The sequence below is a fragment of the Pistacia vera genome, unplaced genomic scaffold (genome assembly GCF_008641045.1).
Source record: "Pistacia vera cultivar Batoury unplaced genomic scaffold, PisVer_v2 Contig1579, whole genome shotgun sequence".
In the NCBI taxonomy this organism is placed as follows: domain Eukaryota; kingdom Viridiplantae; phylum Streptophyta; class Magnoliopsida; order Sapindales; family Anacardiaceae; genus Pistacia; species Pistacia vera.
In genome coordinates this window covers 78,229-98,930 of record NW_022195662.1, presented here as the reverse complement: position 1 = coordinate 98,930, position 20,702 = coordinate 78,229, and the positions used below count along the sequence as shown (strand labels likewise).

The 20,702-nt window shown below is 39.3% G+C and overlaps 3 protein-coding genes across 4 annotated transcripts; all 3 read left to right on the top strand.

Moving 5' to 3' along the window:
• The first annotated feature begins 10,254 nt into the window (after nucleotides 1–10,254).
• Nucleotides 10,255–15,491, top strand: LOC116124899 (serine/threonine-protein kinase STN7, chloroplastic-like). Of its 2 annotated transcripts, none has more exons than XM_031410656.1 (10): nucleotides 10,255–10,735; nucleotides 10,815–10,901; nucleotides 11,186–11,308; nucleotides 11,463–11,561; nucleotides 11,949–12,117; nucleotides 12,216–12,309; nucleotides 13,822–13,915; nucleotides 14,031–14,087; nucleotides 14,618–15,031; nucleotides 15,130–15,491. In XM_031410656.1, the coding sequence occupies exons 1-10, from the start codon at nucleotides 10,313–10,315 to the stop codon at nucleotides 15,289–15,291; spliced, it is 1,722 nt and encodes a 573-aa protein (XP_031266516.1). In that variant the 5' UTR covers nucleotides 10,255–10,312; the 3' UTR covers nucleotides 15,292–15,491. The 2 variants fall into 2 exon arrangements, with proteins under 2 accessions (XP_031266516.1, XP_031266517.1); XM_031410657.1 differs by having other exon boundaries at nucleotides 11,463–11,565; nucleotides 11,953–12,117.
• Nucleotides 15,492–19,330: 3,839 nt separating this feature from the next.
• Nucleotides 19,331–19,478, top strand: LOC116124895. Its single transcript, XM_031410653.1, has one exon. The coding sequence runs from the start codon at nucleotides 19,347–19,349 to the stop codon at nucleotides 19,476–19,478; it is 132 nt and encodes a 43-aa protein (XP_031266513.1). The 5' UTR covers nucleotides 19,331–19,346.
• Nucleotides 19,479–19,613: 135 nt separating this feature from the next.
• LOC116124894 lies at nucleotides 19,614–19,911 on the top strand. Its single transcript, XM_031410652.1, has one exon. It carries the CDS (start codon nucleotides 19,630–19,632, stop codon nucleotides 19,768–19,770), a length of 141 nt encoding a protein of 46 aa, XP_031266512.1. The 5' UTR covers nucleotides 19,614–19,629; the 3' UTR covers nucleotides 19,771–19,911.
• The last annotated feature ends 791 nt before the right edge of the window (nucleotides 19,912–20,702 follow it).

Below are 20,702 nucleotides of genomic sequence, written 5' to 3'. Positions count from 1 at the left end.
CAGTGAAAGCCATGGGACTAGATGAATCAAACATTAGCAAACGCCCAACCATCCTGGTTGGGTTCAGTTCTAAGTAGAAGTACACTATCGATGAAATCACCTTGCCTGTCTATGCCAGCGGAATCAACAAACAAACTATCTTCCTAGTACTTGATTGCCCCTCACCATACAATGTCATCTTGGATCAATCCTGGATCCACGACATGCGAGTTGTCTTATCCACCTTCTATCAAACTATCAGGTTTCCAACAAAATGAGGAGTAAGAGAAATCAAGGGTGATTCTAGGGCCTCTACAAACTACTACAAGAACGCCTTCAAAGGCAAAAGTCATGCTTCATAGCAACTACAGTTCCATCCAACCCTTCCGATTGAGCCAGATCAACCATCCAGGCAAGACTTGGATGAAGTGCAGATACATTCGAACCACCCCGATCGAAAGACCCAGCTATGCTCTCACCTTAAGCCCGAGATAAGAGAGTGACTTATAGACTTCCTTAAGCAGAATCAAGATTACTTTGCCTGGTCCCACGTAGACATGACAGGCGTTAGCCCCGAGGCAATCGTCTACCACCTTCACGTAAATCTGGATCACCCTCCAGTGAAGCAGAGGCGAATGAAGTTCGCTCCAAAATGCAACCATGTCATTAATGAGGAAGTTGACAAGCTACTGAGTAGCAGATTGATCAGAGAAGTCCATTATCCTGACTGGCTAGCAAACGTGGTAGTCGTGAAGAAAAATAATGGAAAATGGAAGGTCTGCATAGACTTCACATATCTGAACAAGGCATTTCCCAAGGACTCCTTCCCACTCCCGCATATCGACATGATGGTCAATGTGACAGTAGGTCACAAACTCCAAAGTTTTATGTGTGCCTTCTCGAGGTATAACCAAATTTTGATGCACCCAGACAACTAGGAAAAGACAACTTTCATCACAGAAGGGGGAACCTATTGCTACAAAGTAATGCCTTTTGGTCTTAAGAATGTCGGGGCCACTTATCAGCGGCTGGTTAACAGAATTGTTTGCCGAACACCTTTGAGACACCATGGAAGTATACATTGACGACATGCTCATCAAGTCCTTTATAGCCGAGCAACACCTTGACCACCTCAACCAAGCATTCGCTGTCCTAAGGAAATACAATATGAAGCTAAACCCAGCTAAGTGTTTGTTTGGGGTCTCGTCAGGAAAATTCTTGGGGTACATGGTGACTCAACGTGGGATAGAAGCCAATCTTGACCAAATCTAGATGGCCCTAAACGTACTATCACCAACTTGGATCAAAGTTGTCTAGCACCTTGAGGGGCATGTAGTTGCTTTAAGCCGTTTCATCTCTAGATATGCTGACAAGTGCCACCTCTTCTTCGCTGCACTCAGGAAATCTAAGAAGTTTGAGTGGACCCCCACCTGCAAGGAGGCTTTGCAGCAGCTAAAGAGGTACCTAACCTTTCCCCCATTTCTTTCCAAGCCCGTGGTTGGGGAAAAGCTTTATACCTATCTGGCAGTCTCGGAGACAGCCATCTCAGCAGTGCTAGTCCGGGAAGACAATGCGAAGCAGCTACCAGTTTACTATGTAAGTAAATCACTCTTGATGCTGAGACACGATATAGTCAGTTGGAGAAATTGGCACTCGCTCTCATCCATACATCCAAGAAGCTCAGACCATATTTTCAATGCCACTCTATAGTCGTTCTCACCTCCTTCCCATTCAAGAAGATACTTCATAAGCCAAAGTTATTAGGTCGACTCACCCAGTGGACAGTAGAGCTTTGTGAGTTTGATATATCCTTCTAACCACGCACCGCCATCAAATCACAACTGTTAGCAGACTTTATTGTTGATTTCACTCCTAACACTACTGTCCAGGCAAAAAAAGAGCTATTGTGCATGAATAGCGGGTCGTCTTCAAAATGGACTCTTTTAGTGGACGGCTCAAGCAATGTGAATGGAAGTGAGCTCGACATTGTACTTATTACACCAGAAGGGGATATCATCCAGTGGGCCATATGGTATGGGTTCAAGTGCACATACAACGAAGCTAAATACGAAGCCCTGATCATTGGACTCTCTTTGGTTGAGGAGATTAGAGTAAGAAAGCTGGAGGTAAAGTCTGATTCTCAACTCGTAATCAACTAGCTGCAAGCACTTACTAGGCCCGAGACTCAAAGATAACAACTTACTTGAACTTAGTCAAAGAAATCCAGTTCGCCTTTGAAGAATTTTCTATCACCCAACTCCTAAGAACAGAGAACACATATGCTAATGCCTTTGCCTTTGCCAACCTCGGCTCAGCCTTTCAAGGCTCCTCCCAATCATTCATCCCACCATTGTTCCTCCAATGGCTAGCCGACTAGAAGGAACATCCAACAAGAACAAGCAAGTTGCCTAACCCCAAAAAGCCTAAAGAAGTAATGGATGTCAAACCAGCCGACTTTTGGATGACCCCATAATCAGATACTTGGAATACAATGAGCTTCCAGTCGACAAGAATGAAGCACACTGCTTGAGAGCAAAAGCTGCAAGATTTACCATATACGAGGGCCAACTCCTTAGGAAGTCATTCTCTGGCCCTTACCTCAAATGCATAAGCCTAGAGGAAACCAAGTATGTTCTTGTTGAACTCTATAAAGGTGAATGCGGGAACCATATAGGAGTTGCCCGCCGAGTGATCATCGCTAGTTACTATTGGCCAACTATATGCACTGACTCAGCATCCTATGTGAAGAAATACGATAGTTGTCGAAGGTTCGCCCACGTCTCACACCTCCCACCTGAGCGACTCAACTTCACCCTCACACCTTGGTCATTCATAAAGTGGGGGATGGACATAGGTTGAAAACTCCCGACCGCACTTGAGCAACAAGTCTTCATTTTGGCAGTCACCGATTATTTTACTAAGTGGATTGTAACCGAAGCACTCGCCCAAGTCAGAGACCAAGAAGTAAAAACCTTCATCTAGAAACATGTCATCTGCAGATTCGGAATACCGAAAGAAATAGTCACCGAAAATGGATCTTAATTCATTAGCTTAGGCTTCAGAGACTTCTGTGACATGTGGGGGATCAAGCTCAGCTTCTCTACCCCTCGCAACCCCCAATCGAACGGCCAGACTGAATCATCAAATAAAACAATCATGCAAACTTTAAAGAAGTGCCTCCAGAAAGCTAAAGGCGCATGGGCAGACAAACTACTAGGGGTCCCCTAGTCCTATCGAATAACAGCCCGCGCTTCCACTAGCGAAACCTCTTTCTCCCTCGCATATGGATCCGACGTAGTCATCCTAGCCGAAGTATCAGTCCCCTCAACCAGACTCCAATGGTTAGATGAAGAAGCCAACAGCCAGAACCTTTGTCACAACTTGGACACAGTCGATAAACTAAGCGAGCGAGCAAACATCCGCAATGCCATCTACCAGCAGCAAGCTGCTCGACACTACAACCGTAATATCAGAGTAAAAACTTTCAAAGAAGGCGACTAGGTCCTTCGAAAAGTCATTCAAAACACTAAGAAGATCAACTCTGGCAAGCTTTGCCCTACATGGGAGGGACCCTACAAGATCGCCAAGGAAGTAGGAGAGGGTGCCTACAGACTTCAAACCCTCGAGGGCAGGGACATCAACAACAGTTGGAATGCAATCCACCTCAAACACTACTATTTTTAGTCAGATTTGTCTCAGCGTCAATTCTTTATTCTTGTTTTTGTTTTAAAAAGGATGAATGAGCCTGTCCACCTCCCCACCTTCAGTTAGCCTTGTGGCCTGAATTCAATAAAAGAACGACTCAGCGATATACTGGCATTCACCTTCAGTTTACAACGACTTGGCCACATCACCGACTAATTCACATTCATTCGGCCTCATAGGCTGAACCAATAAATAATGATCAGCAAAATTACACCGTCAGTCGACTCAAACTGACACATCAATTCATCGACTTACAACTTCAGTCAGCCCAGACCAACTTAACAACTCACACAAACTTACACCTTCAATCGGCTCAGACCGACCGACTTAACAATTCACGCAAACTTACACCTTCAGTTGGCTCAAACCGACTTATCGACTTACACATCCAGTCGGCCAAGAATGATTTAACAATTCACGCAAATTTACACCTTCGGTCGGCTCAGCCTAACCAAAAATAATTCAATGGCTTACAACTCTAGTCGGCCCATACCGACACGGTCCTATAAAATCACCTTCAAGCAAAACTAGCGACTCAGTCACTTGCTTTGTCCACATCACAAACACAATCAGTCGACTCAAATTGGCTGCATTGGTTCGCACACTCGAACCGAACCATGCTAACTCGACTATAACGTTTTGCCTAGACAAGATACATCTACGAGACGATTACTTAGGACAGAGGGTTCAACCCCCACACATCTACAAACGATCAATCCATCCATCCATGAAGAAAACAGTAAAATGGAAACACAAGTTGAATCATAAAAGCCCTAAATGGCTAAGTATCATATACAAAAAGGCACATACGCCATGAAAAGGCAACTCAGGCCCAGAAATACATAAGGAAAAAATAAACATAAACCTAAGAGGCATCATACCCTACATCATTAGTACGAGTTGTCTCACCCATGTCCAACTCGATCACCCTATCACCGACCCCAGTAGTCTTCCCCGCAGCCTAGTCACCGATAGCATCTGTAACTAACCGTCCCAGCTGACTAGCGACGTTGAATACCTGATCATCGACCCGCTCCTCCATATAACCCACTCGACCAACAGTCTCCTCCTTCTCCATCTCCTACAAGAGCTAGATGTCCTCATCCGGGTTCCAGTGGGCAGTGTTATCGACTTGTAATCCAACATCAGCTCTCCCCTAGCCCTAATGATGGCGTCGTCAATAATGGTGAGGCACTACTCCATCAGCGACTCAACCTCCACGTTCTTCTTAGCCAACTCCTTCCTCAATCGCTCCAACTCAACCTCGACCTCCCTCACTTGCTGTTGGGTTTCTCGCTCAGCCTTTTGGGCCACCACCTCTCTATGTAGCAGATTGGTGTTGAACTTAGAAATGTCCTGTATTTTCTTCTCTTGCGACATGATGAATTTCTTAAGGTACAGGCTACTTGTGAAAGCCTGCATAATAAAATCATTCGATCAGTGTTCAATCACTACAAGTATAGTAAGATAAAAGCCCGATTCATACCTGGAAAGCACGGGAAACCCCCCAATCAGCAGCTGCAACCGCACCCATCTGATTTAATTGGCTCTCATCCGCTGGGAATAGGAATGAATTGCCCAACTTGCTCATGGAAGCAGCATCCGAATAGGTTGACGCAAAGGCTGGGATACTAAAAGTAAGCATCTCAGTCTTCTCATCCAAGACCACCGCCTTGGATGACCCAGCCCTAGTCACAGCTGGCTGTCTGGGTGAAGTCACAACCACATCCTCCACCCTCCTCTCCTCCCTAGTCAAAGAGTCATTTTTTTTCTCTTTTCGTGATGCCTTGCGATAGACTCACTCGCGCTTAGGACGATAAACTTCTTCATAAGCCTCTCTGCAATCGTAAATTTCTTAATAGGTAGTGGGTTCAGGCTTGACTTACCAAACATAATATGACTATAGTAGCAAATGAGCAGCACACTCCAAGTCTGCTTCAACGAAGGGAAAGGGATACCTCGCTGAATTACCCCAACTCTAGCCCATAAGTGACTCGCCCTAAAATTCGCCTTATCTAACACTACTCGCCAATCTCTCTGCTCCTTGGGAATGGCAAGAACATTTATGGTCTACACGTCCAAATCGTCCCCACTCTATCCGGCCCGATTGAAATCAAGATCTACAAAGGAAAAACAAAATAAGACTTTAATCAAAACACGAGTAAAGATTAAGTTCCTCACTAGTCGCCCGCCAGGTAGGGATCTCGCCTTGGCCTCTCTCTCCGAAGATTGCTTCACCCCTCAAGAAGAAAAAGCGTTCCTTCCAGTTCTTGTCACTTGATCGAAGGTCGGTCACAAGATGGGTCCGGTCATGCCTAAGAGTGACTATGTCTCTACCTTTATCTTTTTCGCTCTCCTTCAAGAAATAGGAATACAACAACTCGTGCAGTCTGAACATAACTTGATTTTGCACGCAAAGAACCTCTGACGCCATCAGCAGCCTCCACCCATTCGGCATAATCTGAGTCAGCGCAATCATAAAATGATTGAAAACCTCCCAGACAAGGCGAGGTATCGGAAGCTTCAGCCCATCATGGAACCACTTCTCATAGGCACTCACCTAACCTCTTGCCTCCTAGTCGACCCTCTTGTACAACTTAGGAACCCTAACCTCAACTGACTCTAGAATATGGTACATAATCCTAATCCGCCACAAATCGTTCTCCTTCAGTAAGGGCAGATAGTCCTTATTAAGTATCCCGTTGTCGGGCCGACTTGGCTTGTCCTCGAAGCCACCATTGGCAAAAGGTGAACTCTTGGAATCATTAGTTTCGTCGAAGTCTTCCCTACTTGTCCCTTGCCCGTTTGGATCATCATCACTTGTAGCAGCACCGCTCAGCCCAGAAGCAACCACATTCACCCCTTTTGGTATGCCAAACGAAACATCTCCACTCTCTAGCATCAATACCATCATTGAGGCCTTCTTGTATTCATTCCCAACTTCCATCTCTGCCCCACTTGAGTCACCTGACTCTGACTGCGATATTCAACTCCTTATCTACTTGACCCAGGCAACCAATTGGTTCTCCAATGCCAAATCTTATCTTCAGTTTCAAAAGCTCCACTCGCCTAGAGCGACTGACTGACAAGCTCTAAAACCAATCTGATTGTTTGCCTTTAAAAAGCTTTTGGCTCGGTGAAGACGACCGAGTACCTACTACCGCAAGACTCCTCGTTCCAATCCCTCTCCACTCGATCTGGGAGACTGAGCAGCCTACGTGACTTAGCAGTTACCAAAAAACCAAACTTTTTCACTCAAACCACCTCACTCGACCCGGTCAAGCAGACCGAGACAAGCCGAATGGGAAGCCAACATAAATCGATTTCATTTTCTGTCCTCCCTAAACCTAGAAAACCCAGAACCTTCAAACATAGACCACACCAAATCGATCCTAAACACACAAAACCTTATGAACGTCAAACCTAAGAATCAAATCGCCACCAAATCTACCCCGTTCAAACCAAACAAATGCAACACCTCCTCTTTTTCAAACTCTCCTAAAAAATCTACCAAACCTTACCCAAATCCCTTCAAAAATACCGCAAACACAAAGAAATGACGGAAGGAAACGAAAAACAACACAAAGAAGTAGTATTTACAGTGAAAATGGCCAAAGTCTCTGAAATCTTTTCGCTACTGCAGAGAAAAGCTGAAACAGGGAGAAAACGCAAAGAAATAAGAGAAAAATGGAATGGAATGAAATGAACAGTCGCCTCAACACTTTTATTGACAAAAGCTGTCAAAATTTACTCGTGGCAACCTCTGATTGGTCATCGAACAGTGTGACTCCATTTTCTCGCCCAAACTTAGAAGAGAGATCTTGGTCGTACAAGTGTCAAAAGATGAATTATTCAGCTTCACGTTACCTATCTAGGGTTTGCGGCCGCCACGTCGTGCATATACCCTTGGAGATGCTAACCACCCGCTCAGTTCGCTTGACCAAGTGGAGTTAACATCAGACGTATTGACTATTTAACATCGGCTCTCCAACCTCATGACAAACGCAGCCAAAGCAAAACACAACCTCCACCGTCTTGGTCAGCCTGATCGAGTGAACTAGCCACTTGCTTGGGAGTGCGCATACACTGACTCGCTCGGATTCAACCGATTAGCCGAAAGGCACGTCTACCAGAGTGATCCTAACGCATCTCTACTTGGTTCAATGTACCAATTGGGACACCTTCAGGAGAACACATCATTTCACTTGATTCGATGTGTCAAGTGAGGACACCTTCAAAGGATATGTTTCACATCGTTTCACTTGGTTCAATGCACCGAGTAGGGACACCTTCATGAAAAGTCGCGACTTCCACTCACTCGGTTTGATGCATCGAGTGAAACCTCTATGGTCAGTTCTACTTTCTCACTAGGTTAGGTATGCTGAGTGAGAGCACATTTGTGTTTCACCTCCATTTATCCACTCGGTCTGGTATACCGAGCGCGTCACCTACAATGAAAGTTATACTATTCGGTTCCACAAACCAAGGAACGGCACCTTCACATGTTCAACCATTCGGTCACAAAGGACGATTGAGCACACCTTCACGCAACATCTACTCTCTAAGCTAAGCACTCTTTAACTTAGAGAGTAGGGGGCAAACTGTTAGGGCCAAAAAATGCCCTTGACCTCAATAAGCCCAAAAACGAGGACACCTTCAACAAAGCTCAGAGCCGTGGCCCAATATCGATTGTGCCCACAACAAAGTTTGCATATTGGGTTCGCTCATTACACCTACCATGTTGCTCACTGCCTAAGCCTAATCAATAAAGGTCGTGATTTGTTTAGGCCTCATCATCAGCTTGTCTGGGCCTAGGCCCATTGATTCAAGATCATCTACTGGACTTGGGGTTTACTTAGACCCCAAGGTTGCCTACTTCCTATTTCGGTACTGTCCGGATTCTATCGAAGAGATCCATTACTATCCTAATCGATATGAGATTCACATCTTAGACCAACTAGGACTCATTTTCCCACTAACGTAAAGGAGTCAAAGGCTCTCCTTTTTTACTAAACATCAACTCTCAAGGACTCACAGTCATACTAGGACTCGAAGATCCTACAACTGCTATTTGAACAAGAGGCCAGTCCTCTCACAAAGGAGGACATTACACCTTCTAACCCTATAGTTCCCACTCTTGAGAACTTTACACCACAGCCATAGTTATAGTCTCTGACTAAACTTCTGGTAACTTTCTCTTTCCCTAACCCTCACTAAATTAGCCTCATTCAGCCTTACTGACTTAAGCGTCAGAGTGCCTACGACAAACACCAACTCGGTGTTTTTCTTTCACTTCACACTTGTTTTCTTACATGTGCAGGTACAGCGGATTACTGGTGGCCTCAACCTCACGAGATCAGACCCTATTTCCGTAACGGTAGATTTTTTGCATCTACAGATATATAATTTGGTGGTCTTTAACTTACGTTATAAAAGTAAAAATTTAAATTATAATGATATTAATGTATAAAAAAAAATATATATATATATATATATATTGTAATTTATATGTAGGAGCAAGATTTGAGAAGGCATTAGCTTTTGGGTTGAAGATCGGTAAACTTAAAAGTCATGATAAGTCTATTTAGCAAGTCGTATAAGAAATAAAGGCTTCGTTTGGTAGAGAATTTTTTAGTATTCTATCCAAAATACACATTTATTCTCTTATTCTCAAAATATTATTCTATATTATTCACTTTCTTTTAAACCCCCTAAATCTGTTAATTTAACTAAACACCCCAAATTTTTTTTAGAAATTGACAAAAACACCCCAGCAACCCACATTTACCAAATTCTGGCCACCACCGTCAGAATCTGGTATAATAGCTCACTACCGACTGAATCTGGTCGGTAGTGCACCGATCTAGCCTTTTCCGATCAGATCTACGGCTGGCCAGATCTTTGGCCGTAGCCAATCGTCAACGAAGGCCGTATCTTCGGCCATCGTTGATGACCAAATGCGGCCAGATCTTACCGTCAATGGCCAGTCATCAACAAACGGCCAAGATATGACCGTCGTTGACCATCAATGACGGTCGTATCTTTGGCCATCGTTGCTGACCAATTGCCGCCAGATCTGGCTATTGATCTGGCTAGAAAAGGCTATATGGGTGCACGATCGGTCAGATCTAACCGATCGTGCGCCGATACGGCGACTCCGGCCACCCTCCGGTGATGGTAGCCAGCTGTCCGTGCTTAATGTGTGGGTTAGGGGTATATTTTTGTTTATTTTCAAATCCTACATCGTAGTACTACCCAATTTTACTTTTTTTAAAATATTATTCTAAAAAATATCAGAATAATGAATCAAACCGACCTAAAGCAATTAAGAATGTTGTTAAGAGTTGTAATAGTAATAATAAAAATTCCCGGCCCAACCCAATAAGTATGTCCACGTATAACTTGTGGTGGATATTTTTGATCAATCCAGAATCACCGCTTTCCCTCCACAAAAATACCAGAAAAAACTAACCATAAAACGAAATCCCAATTAAAAAAAAAAAAAAAAAAATTATTCAGACAAAAATTGGAAACGAGTGGTCTAAATTTGAAGCATATTCAAGGAAAAGAATCCCAGTCTTTGCCCCCACAAACTGCAAGCAGAGCCGAGAGCTCACTCTGCAGAAACATGGCCACGGTTGCCTCAGGAAGTACTACTTTAGGACTCATTAGTCCCCGTACTCTCAAATCAAAACCCCCATCCTCATCCCCATTTTTTGGCAAAAAACTGAAACTAAAATTAACCAAACCCTCTTCAAAAATTAACACTATCTCAAACATTGTCAAGTCAAAAGTTGAGTTGCTTGATGCAGTTCGCGATCTTGTTGTTGGTGTTGGAGTGGGGTTACCGTGCACAGTGATGGAGTGTGGTGATTTTATATACCGTAGTACTTTGCCCAAGTCCAATGGGCTAACTGTTACTGCCCCTGGAGTAGCTCTGGCTCTTGGTGCTATTTCTTACCTCTGGGCCACCCCTGGTGTGGCTCCTGGATTTTTTGACATGTTTGTGCTTGCTTTTGTTGAGAGGTTATTTAGAACTACTTATAGGAAGGTCTGTGATTTTCTGTTTCTTTAATTTGTAGTTTTTAGCTGTTTATTTGGTTCATTAATACTTTTGGTTTTGGTGGCAGGATGATTTTGTTCTAGGGAAGAAGTTGGGTGAGGGAGCTTTCGGTGTAGTTTACAGGGTATCCTTGGCTAAGAACCCTTCTTCCAAGGTATGGAATGTCTGATAAGATAATTAACTTTCACTTTAATAAGTTAATTAAACTATGATTGTATGAATGTAATTTATTTGAATTGAATTTTTATAGATTCTTTACGCACTAGTCCTGTAGAGAATTGATTTTTTTTTTTTTTTTTTAATTGGCTTTAAATGATAAGAGATGAAAACAATTTTTAATGCTTTCTATATGATGCTTTCCTCTGACAGTTTGGTAATCTAAATTTTTATTAAGTAGATAATATATTATGCTAATTTATAGTTTTTGGCCGTGACCAGAAGGAAGGTGACTTGGTATTGAAGAAGGCTACCGAATATGGTGCAGTGGAAATTTGGATGAACGAGCGTGTACGAAGAGCTTGTGCAAATTGCTGTGCTGATTTTCTATATGGCTTTCTTGAGGTGTTGCTCTATTATGATTACTTCTACCATTGATGTATTAAGGGTATTATTATCTCAAGAAGTTAATAAATACACTTTGATAGTCTATGCCGATTTATGTTTTCTTATTTTCCCTTTCTTGTGCTTAGAATTGTTGTTGTGGAATTGGTTTCAGAGTTCATCAAAAAAAGATGGTGAATACTGGCTTGTATGGAAGTATGAAGGAGAGGCCACACTTGCAGATTTGATGCTAAGTAGAGAGTTTCCCTACAATGTTGGTACTTCCTCTCATCAGCCTTTTATGTATTCTATAAGCTGTCAGAGTTAATTCTTTCGTTCATTGACCCAAGGAATATTTTGTCAAACCTACCATGCCAAGTCTGAGAAATTCATGGCTTAAATCTTTTCAGAAAACCATTCATGTTTCCAAAGATGTTATTGCAGCATTCTGAGTTGGCCTTCTCGTTACCTGGTCAAACTGTTGTTCTTTCCCCTCTGAGATTAGATGAAACTACCTTTTTCTAAAAGAAATATGTTGTTATTGAAATGCGAAGAGCTTTCCATTTAAATTTGTTTCTTCCTTTTGACAATGCTGCAACAAATCAATCTTGGTTCAATTTAGCTTCACAAATACCAACTATAGTGATGGTTCAAACGTCAGGTAGAAACTATGATTCTTGGAGAGGTCCAGAACTTGCCTAAGGGAATAGAAAGGGAAAATAGAATCATTCAAACTATCATGAGACAGGTCCTGTTTGCATTGGATGGCCTTCATTCGACAGGGATTGTTCACAGGGATATTAAGCCACAGAATATTATTTTCTCAGAAGGTAATAAAATCCAATCCTCATATTAGTCAATGAAAAAGATGAATGAGTTTGATTTTACTAAGGTTCGTAGCTTCTTGCTGCCATTTGAAACACGCCAGGTTCTCGTACCTTCAAGATCATTGATCTTGGAGCCGCAGCAGATTTGCGAGTGGGCATAAACTATATTCCAAAGGAGTTTCTTTTGGATCCAAGGTATGTTCTTTCCTGTTACATGCTATGAGCAACTGTCTGATAACTGACTTGAGGAAAACTGTTACCAGTTATATGTTTATCAGCAAAGAATTTCCCAGTAATTGACGTCCTCTATCAAATAAATAAATGTGTCTTTAATTTTTCTGCTGTTAATTGCTTGGTAATTTCTAGAACATTTAAAATAGTTTTATTGAAGTCAATCTTTTTCCGCCTTTTTTAACTTCAGAGACTTAATTGTTTAACTTATAATTGTTTAGGGACAGTGTTTAGGTTTTAAATGTGTCGCTGCAGTTGGCCAACATGTTGTGTACTAGATTGTGACAATGCGAGGTCATTAATCCAAGAGATATGCTGAGAATACTATCTTTCTCACACTTGCTTCTTGACACATGTACAAGAGACAAATTAAAATTATGCTGTCAACTTTTCGCTTTGTCTCTTGTATACATGTCAAAAGGAGAGTGATAGATTGTGGAAGAAAGTGTGAAAACAGAGTGTCCTGGCATTCCTCTAAATCCAATGCTCAATAAATGTGTCTTAATTTGAATTTTATATCCAAGATAAATTTTGATTATCAATATCTATATCAAATATGACAGATACAAGGACATGACATTGGAAAAGACTGTTAGGTCGATTACTTATTAAAGCCTTTTTCTTTCTCCTTGGCATCCTAGAAAAGTGTACAGACAATTGAATAGGGTGTAAGAACTCATCAAATTGAGCATGTTACTTGACATCATCAATGCTATTCCAGTTACTAATTGGAATATGGAGAAATTGGAACTATAACGTAAGGAAATGAAACGAGGGTTTAATATAACAATCCAAGATGCCATAATTTGAAATATGAATTGAACACAACTATATGAAGTTGTGTTTGGATGGCATGGTTTGGTGTGCTACATGCTTGTGCATCAAAAGGAAATGAGAAAAAAGTATTAAACGAAATCAGTTATTTGCTGTGGAAACATGATGGGACAGTTTCAAAGAAAAATGAACAACAACGGCTTATACAGTATTCATGGAAATATAAACAACCTATGGTTGCCACTTGCTAGTTCCAGTATTCTCACTGCTCTTTTCCAGGTTTTGAAATTCAATTCTAGGAGAAAGGTGAAATGTTTTTAGAGTTAAGTGGTTTGAAACAAATGGAGGAATAACGGTTCAGTTTCATTTTCTAGTACAATTCTACTTGTACATGATTGTTGACGACAGGTGCCACTTAGATTCAAATACAAAACACAAATGAAAAAGTTTGTAGTTGTCTGATATACAAGCATTTCATCATTTAGCAAAATCACCAGCTATTCTATTTTAGCATGATATCTGGCAGACTTCTTGAAAATTCCCAAATGCTTGTGATGTAGGAATCAATTTTATATTTTAAAATATACCTCCCAAGTTTTCATATTTATTAGATACCAAATATTTGCATCCCACTTAATATGATGCGATGTTTTTTTTTTGTCATATGGAATTCATGACCTTCTTTTGGTTCATCTTTTTCAGGTATGCTGCACCGGAGCAATACATCATGAGCACACAAACTCCATCTGCTCCCTCAGCTCCAGTTGCCACTGCTCTTTCCCCTGTCCTATGGCAGGTTCAATATCTACTCTGGATCACCTCAACTTCATTTTCATTAATTAGCTTCCCTTTCAGGGAAAATTAGGTTCTTTTTTGTTGGTTTTGTTAATGTTTTGTTGCTTGTTGAGCAGTTGAATTTGCCAGATAGATTTGATATCTACAGTGTTGGCCTCATATTCTTGCAAATGGTACGTATTGCTGAGCAGCATTAGTAAATACTTATTTACTGACTTAACATAGTAAAATTCATACACTCGCAGTATAGGTTATAATTTAGAAGTATTGCATTTTAGTAAGATGGTTACCACCTGGTAGTCCATTTTCTGCAACAGTAACACAGCTAATGTTTTGTAAGATAGTATAGCAGCACTATATCCATTTAGTGCTTTAAATCTGTAGGTTGTAAACTCTGGAAGTTTTCATTAAAATGCTATAGATTATTATGAAATGCTGGATGTGCTAAATTGGATTATGCAATTTTAAAAAATTAAAGTATTGGAACCTGATGAATTTTGAATCCTTAATTTCTGGTTCCTGAAGATTAGCTCTTAAAATTACAGATGACTTATGACATTCTTTAGAGTTATTTGATATTTCCAGATGTAAATTTCATAGATAATAATGCAGGGCTACGTGGACTAAACTCATCTGTGACAGCAGTTTTGCTGGAGTTTTCAGATTTAGCTCAGATCATAATGTTACTATTTTGTTCTTATAGGCATTCCCAACATTACGCACTGACAATAGCCTTGTCCAATTCAACCGTCAGCTAAAGAGATGTGATTATAATTTGAATGCATGGAGGAAAACTGTAGAGCCTCGTGCCAGCCCTGACCTCCGTAAGGGCTTTGTATTATTAGATTTAGATGGTGGCATAGGATGGGAACTTTTGACATCAATGGTTAGGTACAAAGCACGTCAAAGACTCAGTGCAAAAGCCGCTCTAGCTCATCCCTACTTTGATAGGGAAGGGTTACTAGCTTTGTCCATCATGCAGAGTTTGAGGTTGCAGCTCTTTCGAGCCACGCAGCAGGATTACAGTGAAGCTGCCCAGTGGATAATTCAGCGAATGGCAAAATCTGGAACCCAGAAGGAAGGCGGTTTCACAGAAGCTCAGCTTCAGGAACTAAGAGTCTGTGTCTGAACTACATTTAAATTTGGAAATCATATTTCTTTTTGAAGAATTGCAACTAGACAATCCTTTTTTTTTTTTTTTTTTTGATTGTGCAGGAAATGGAGCCAAAGAAGAAGGCAAGTCCTCAAAGAAATGCTCTTGCCGCAGCCCTTAAACTGCAGAGGAAGATTGTGAGAACATTGAATGAGAGTATGGATGAACTTAACCAGCGAAGGAAGAGTTTATGGTGGAGCAGGTGGATTCCCAGAGAAGAATGAAGAGTGTAAATACAGAAATAATTTTTTCCCCTGTTTTATGTAAATTTTGTGCATTAATTTTAACGGACTGTGATAGTGGAAATAGAATAATGACTTGGGATGGAAGAAATTAGCTGGTGTCTTACAGAAACATACCTGGAATTCTTTAAACGCACGTGCAAACTCCTTAAATAATATATTTACAGAATGTACTTAATGAAGTGAAACTGCCATGAAGCATTCTAGTTTTCCTACAGTTTGCAAGGTCTTCAAATGAAACTAGTGTGAGAATAATATGTAAATTTATTATATTATACAGTATATGTAGTATATATAAACTTAACTGATACTATTCTATTATTATGTTATGAATTTATTTTTATAAAATATATTCATGTATACCTCCCTATGTTAAATTCTTGTTTGTATTATTAACTAACATATACATTGAGCGGGTATAATATGCATTTAATTAACTGGCTGTAACCTTAATGTTGTTTACAACCAGCAGTGATCCTGCTGGCAATGGAGTTCAGTCAACGTTATAGACAATTTGATGTGATAATTTCGTACAACATTAACTTAACGCTGTTATCAAACAACTACAAGCAAGTTTCGTATTAAGCAAAGTTAATGGAAAATTAATTTGCATGATTACGTGTGAAATAAGACAACTGGGTTGTTTAGTAGTTCCATTTGAGTGATTGAAGAGTTGATTAATTAATTAAACTTGTAATTATTGAGGGGAAAGTGATAGAAACACAGCATGTGGGAAGGGAGTTACTTAATAAAGAACCACGAAGAAGTATGGTGATGGAGTACTAACTGATTATTTAAGTGATATAAGATAAGAAAATATATAATGTTGAGTCTATCGGAGGCAATGGCATTGTTAATCACGAGAACTTCACGTGCAACTCTGACCTTTCTTGTTCAGTGTTCAGTACAACAAAGCCATTTTTATAAACATGCAGATGCAGTACAACAAACCCAACATGAGAAACTTGAATTCAAGCCTGTAACACGTTGATTATAGCGCAATTCGTAGATCAATATTATTATTGTCTCCAGCTTTTTTGAATTCCCAAAGTTTTTTGGGTGTTTATCACTCCATGATAATATTACTTATTCTGCATGGAACCACGAAGCAACTACGATATATATTTTTCAAACTGGTCTCTCTTTTCAATTTGGAAGAGGAAGAAATTTCATGGAAACATATACAAAAAAATTTTAATTATATAAGCTGGACGCATATATATATATATATAATAATAAAATTATATTATCAATTATGGTGATGATAATAAATGCTTATATCATATGATCTTATAAAACAAATAAATAATATTGTATGTTTTATCTTAATTAATCAAGACATATATAGTTCTACACTACATATAAACCTAGGGAATTGTTGGTCTACCTGCCTGTGGAAACATCCTGATTTTAACTTTTTCTTTTTTTATTTTTTATTTTCTTTCGTTGGCCGACATTGTAGAATATAACCCTGAAACTGATGAACTTGTTATTCGAAAATTAACATTTGGTCCGTAATAATAATTAATAAACACCCAATTGTCTTAATCAACGAGCTGTTTAATACCGATTACTTTGCCTAAAAGAGTGCGAAAATGAAAATTCCCAACTGAGCTTTGACCTTAAAGATGGCAGGTGATATTTTGGTTCTTTGCTCAGGATTTACCCATCCTCATATACACAAAATGAATCTATATTTAACACATTATTCTTTGTCTTTTTAGAAGCTGTAATCTTTCTTTGATCATCTATATCAAATCTCAATCTTTTGAGTCGCATAATCAAAGTACATATATAAACAATTTGGTGTAGTATCTTAATATCTTGTCTACAGTTAAAAAAAATCGACGGATGACCGATGACCAGTAAGGGCAACAAATTAAAGGTATTGCTTATGAGCTCCTGAATGAGATTGACAACTTGAACCCATTTTTTTTTATTTCTTTCTTCAAAGAAGAATACTACAAGAGAGTGATGATAAAATAGTTTATTGGAATCATATTGGTGTTAATATATAAGTTAAATGGGGGAAGCACGAGACCAAGCAAGTGGTGCTTTTTGTTTTTGATGAAGTATGATTTTAATTATCTTTCTTTAATCAATCCTTGGTGGGGTTTTGAGCCATTAATTAATTTTCTTAAGCTTATTGTTAATGCTGCAATATATATATATATATATAAGAATGGAATCTTGGTCATAACCTTGAAATTTCACCATCTTTTTAGTATTTAATTACAGTGTAGGAATTGGCGAGTCTTGGGAACACTTTGTGTTGTCTTTTTCATGTTTTTCATGGCGGAAGTGACGTTCAACTCCTGCAACAAGCTAAAATTTGAAGGTTTTCAACTCGATCCTAACTTTAATATATAAGAATTGTGCGAGTATATGCAAATTATATATGCTTGATGATCACTCTTATATATTTCTTTTATCTCTCAACACACTAATAAATGTGACCACCCTGTCAAATGTTTCTTTCAAATTTCAACTTACGTTAAGCCAGATGTAAATTAGATTCAAATTCCTGGCAGATCTCAAGAATTACATTGTCGGTGGGATCTTATTCTCATCTTGTCTCCTCGCCAGTTTACACTGTAATATATGGTTTAGCTTCATTAATTCTCAACCTACAACAATACAATGTGCGTTCAAACTCACTACCCATTACATTCAGATATTTGATATTCAAGATTATCATTATGTCTTGCGATTTTAATCCTTGTTTATTTAAGTTTAACCCACGTTAAATATTTCTTAGGGATATGACTAGACAAGAGATCAGAATCTTGCATATATGAAATATGTTACATCATCCATACGTATGTTCATCTGATATGTATTTAAAAGAAATAATTGTGAAATATAATTCAGCAATATTCCTGAAGTATATATTACAATTAATGAGATATTTTTTTTGACATCTTATTCATGGACATAGACATAAAGCCAAAGCCACCTAATTCTCTTTGCTATTAATAAGAAGTCAGTCTCAACTAAACTTTTATTGCTTTCTTTCTCATTCGAAATGATGAATGCAAGTCTTTTTCTTTTGTCATTAACTAAACCAAGAAACAAATTCAAGAGTTAATCCTAAGGATTCTTCTGGTGGTCAAGAAGGTTTACTCTCTTTATTGATTTTTTAGATTCAAATTATCGTAGGATCACCTCTCACATTTGTAGCTTATCAAAAATATCAAGTTTGTATGATGTTCAATGAGTCTCGATGATTAGTTAAGGTGCACACTAGTTGACACAGACATCCTGGTTATATAAAAAAAAAATCAAGAGGTTAAAATATAATTCTTTGTATAACGTCAAAAAGGAAAATACAAATTCATACCGAAATCTGAGTCATTTTGCAATTGATAGGCATGTCCCCACTTGGATGATGTTGTATTAGAGTCAACATGATAAGATTAGATCATTATAACCTTAAATTAATGAAGAATATGCTCATTAGTATGCATTGTTATGTAGGATTCAACTGAAAAGGCCTATTGCCTAATTAGGTGGATAAGTTTATACATATAGTAAAGAGAATTAAAATCTCATCATCAAAGTATAATAACCTCATCACCAAAAGAAATTGAAAGGTAGCCCACAAACTTGGTCATTGGCTACCTTATTGAAGCAATGGCCGACCCATTGTGCTGGTTGTTGACGGCTACATGAGATAGGCTATAGAGTATGTATCATGTATGACATGGCCATTAGAGAAAGAGAGAGAGATAAAGAAAAGTTTTTTCGTTTGGATTTGTTTTGTTATCAAATTGGTGTTGGGTTTATGCATGGATTCCCAACTGAGCGTAGGGTCCATATGGTGTTGAATGGTGGGTTAGGGGGCAGTCGCACGCCCTTTCATGCCCCATCGTTGGCTCTTTGTTAGACCAATTTGAGCCTGGACCACGCCCTCTTCTTACTATAAGAACCCCCCTTCACACCCCCACATCATTTCAAACTAAAGCAACTTATTTTTACCAACTTAAAAACCAGTTTTTTTCTTTCTCTCTTTCTGTCTTCTAAGCTAAAGAAAGAAGATGAAGATGAGCAGTGCTACCATGGGAGCTTCAAAGAGAAGGTTCTCAAGCAGAGGGCTAGGAGGTGTCCTTAGAGAGCAAAGGGCTAAGCTTTACATTATTAGGAGATGTGTGNCGTTGGCTCTTTGTTAGACCAATTTGAGCCTGGACCACGCCCTCTTCTTACTATAAGAACCCCCCTTCACACCCCCACATCATTTCAAACTAAAGCAACTTATTTTTACCAACTTAAAAACCAGTTTTTTTCTTTCTCTCTTTCTGTCTTCTAAGCTAAAGAAAGAAGATGAAGATGAGCAGTGCTACCATGGGAGCTTCAAAGAGAAGGTTCTCAAGCAGAGGGCTAGGAGGTGTCCTTAGAGAGCAAAGGGCTAAGCTTTACATTATTAGGAGATGTGTGATCATGCTTCTTTGTTGGCATGATTAATTAACTTCTCCTCTTAGCCATAGCAATGGTGAAGAAAATGAGGATTTCTTTCTCTTCTCTTTTTTCCTCTTTTCTTTTGGTGGATTGTAAATAGAAGCGGCCGATAATTAATATAGATATCGGAGAGTACTTCAACAATTTTTGTACCTGTTGGCCTTGTGGGCTATATATATAAACTAGATAGCTTTGAATTAAAACTTTGATATATATGCATGGTTGCTGATGTTTTTTATTCTTTTTAACTCATCATCTTTTCTTGTAATCATTTTTCTCTCATGGGAATCAGTAGTCATTGATGGTTGCCCAGAAAAGCAAAAGCTTGACCTTGAAATTTCTCTATAAACTTCTCTTCACCCTTCGACTTGTGATTATATACCATCCCTGCACTTACATCTAATTGCAGAGCCATCATTAATGATGGGTTAAAAGCCTTCATCAGAAGGTCAAAACAACTTCTACTTTCATCTTCTACACCCACGGTATCTGAGTATTATACAAGAAGTAATCTGCAGATTCTTTTGCTTCAAATAAGATTTAATGGGTTAATTCATGAGCAGAATGTTAATAATCACTTTTAATATAAATTTCTATGGACTGTTTTTTTTCTTCCTTAAACAAAATTTAGTTAGATTCTGAAGTCACGAGCTTCTTAACTTTACGCAGAAAGCAAATGCCTTTAGATTAAAGGAATTGAATAGAGAAATAGTAAGATATTAAATTTTGTGCCCCTTTGAATAACCTTTGACCAAATAGCGACAAGTTGTTTATGTTCCAGTTAAAAAGTTAGTGGGTGTTAATAGGGAGTTGGATGGCATTAAGTAGCTTTAGATGGGTTCAGATAAGGTTAATGGGCCCAGATATCCAAGTCATGGACTATCATGTAGGCCCATTAATCATTTGAAGTGACAATTAGGTGTGATTAATCGTACTTT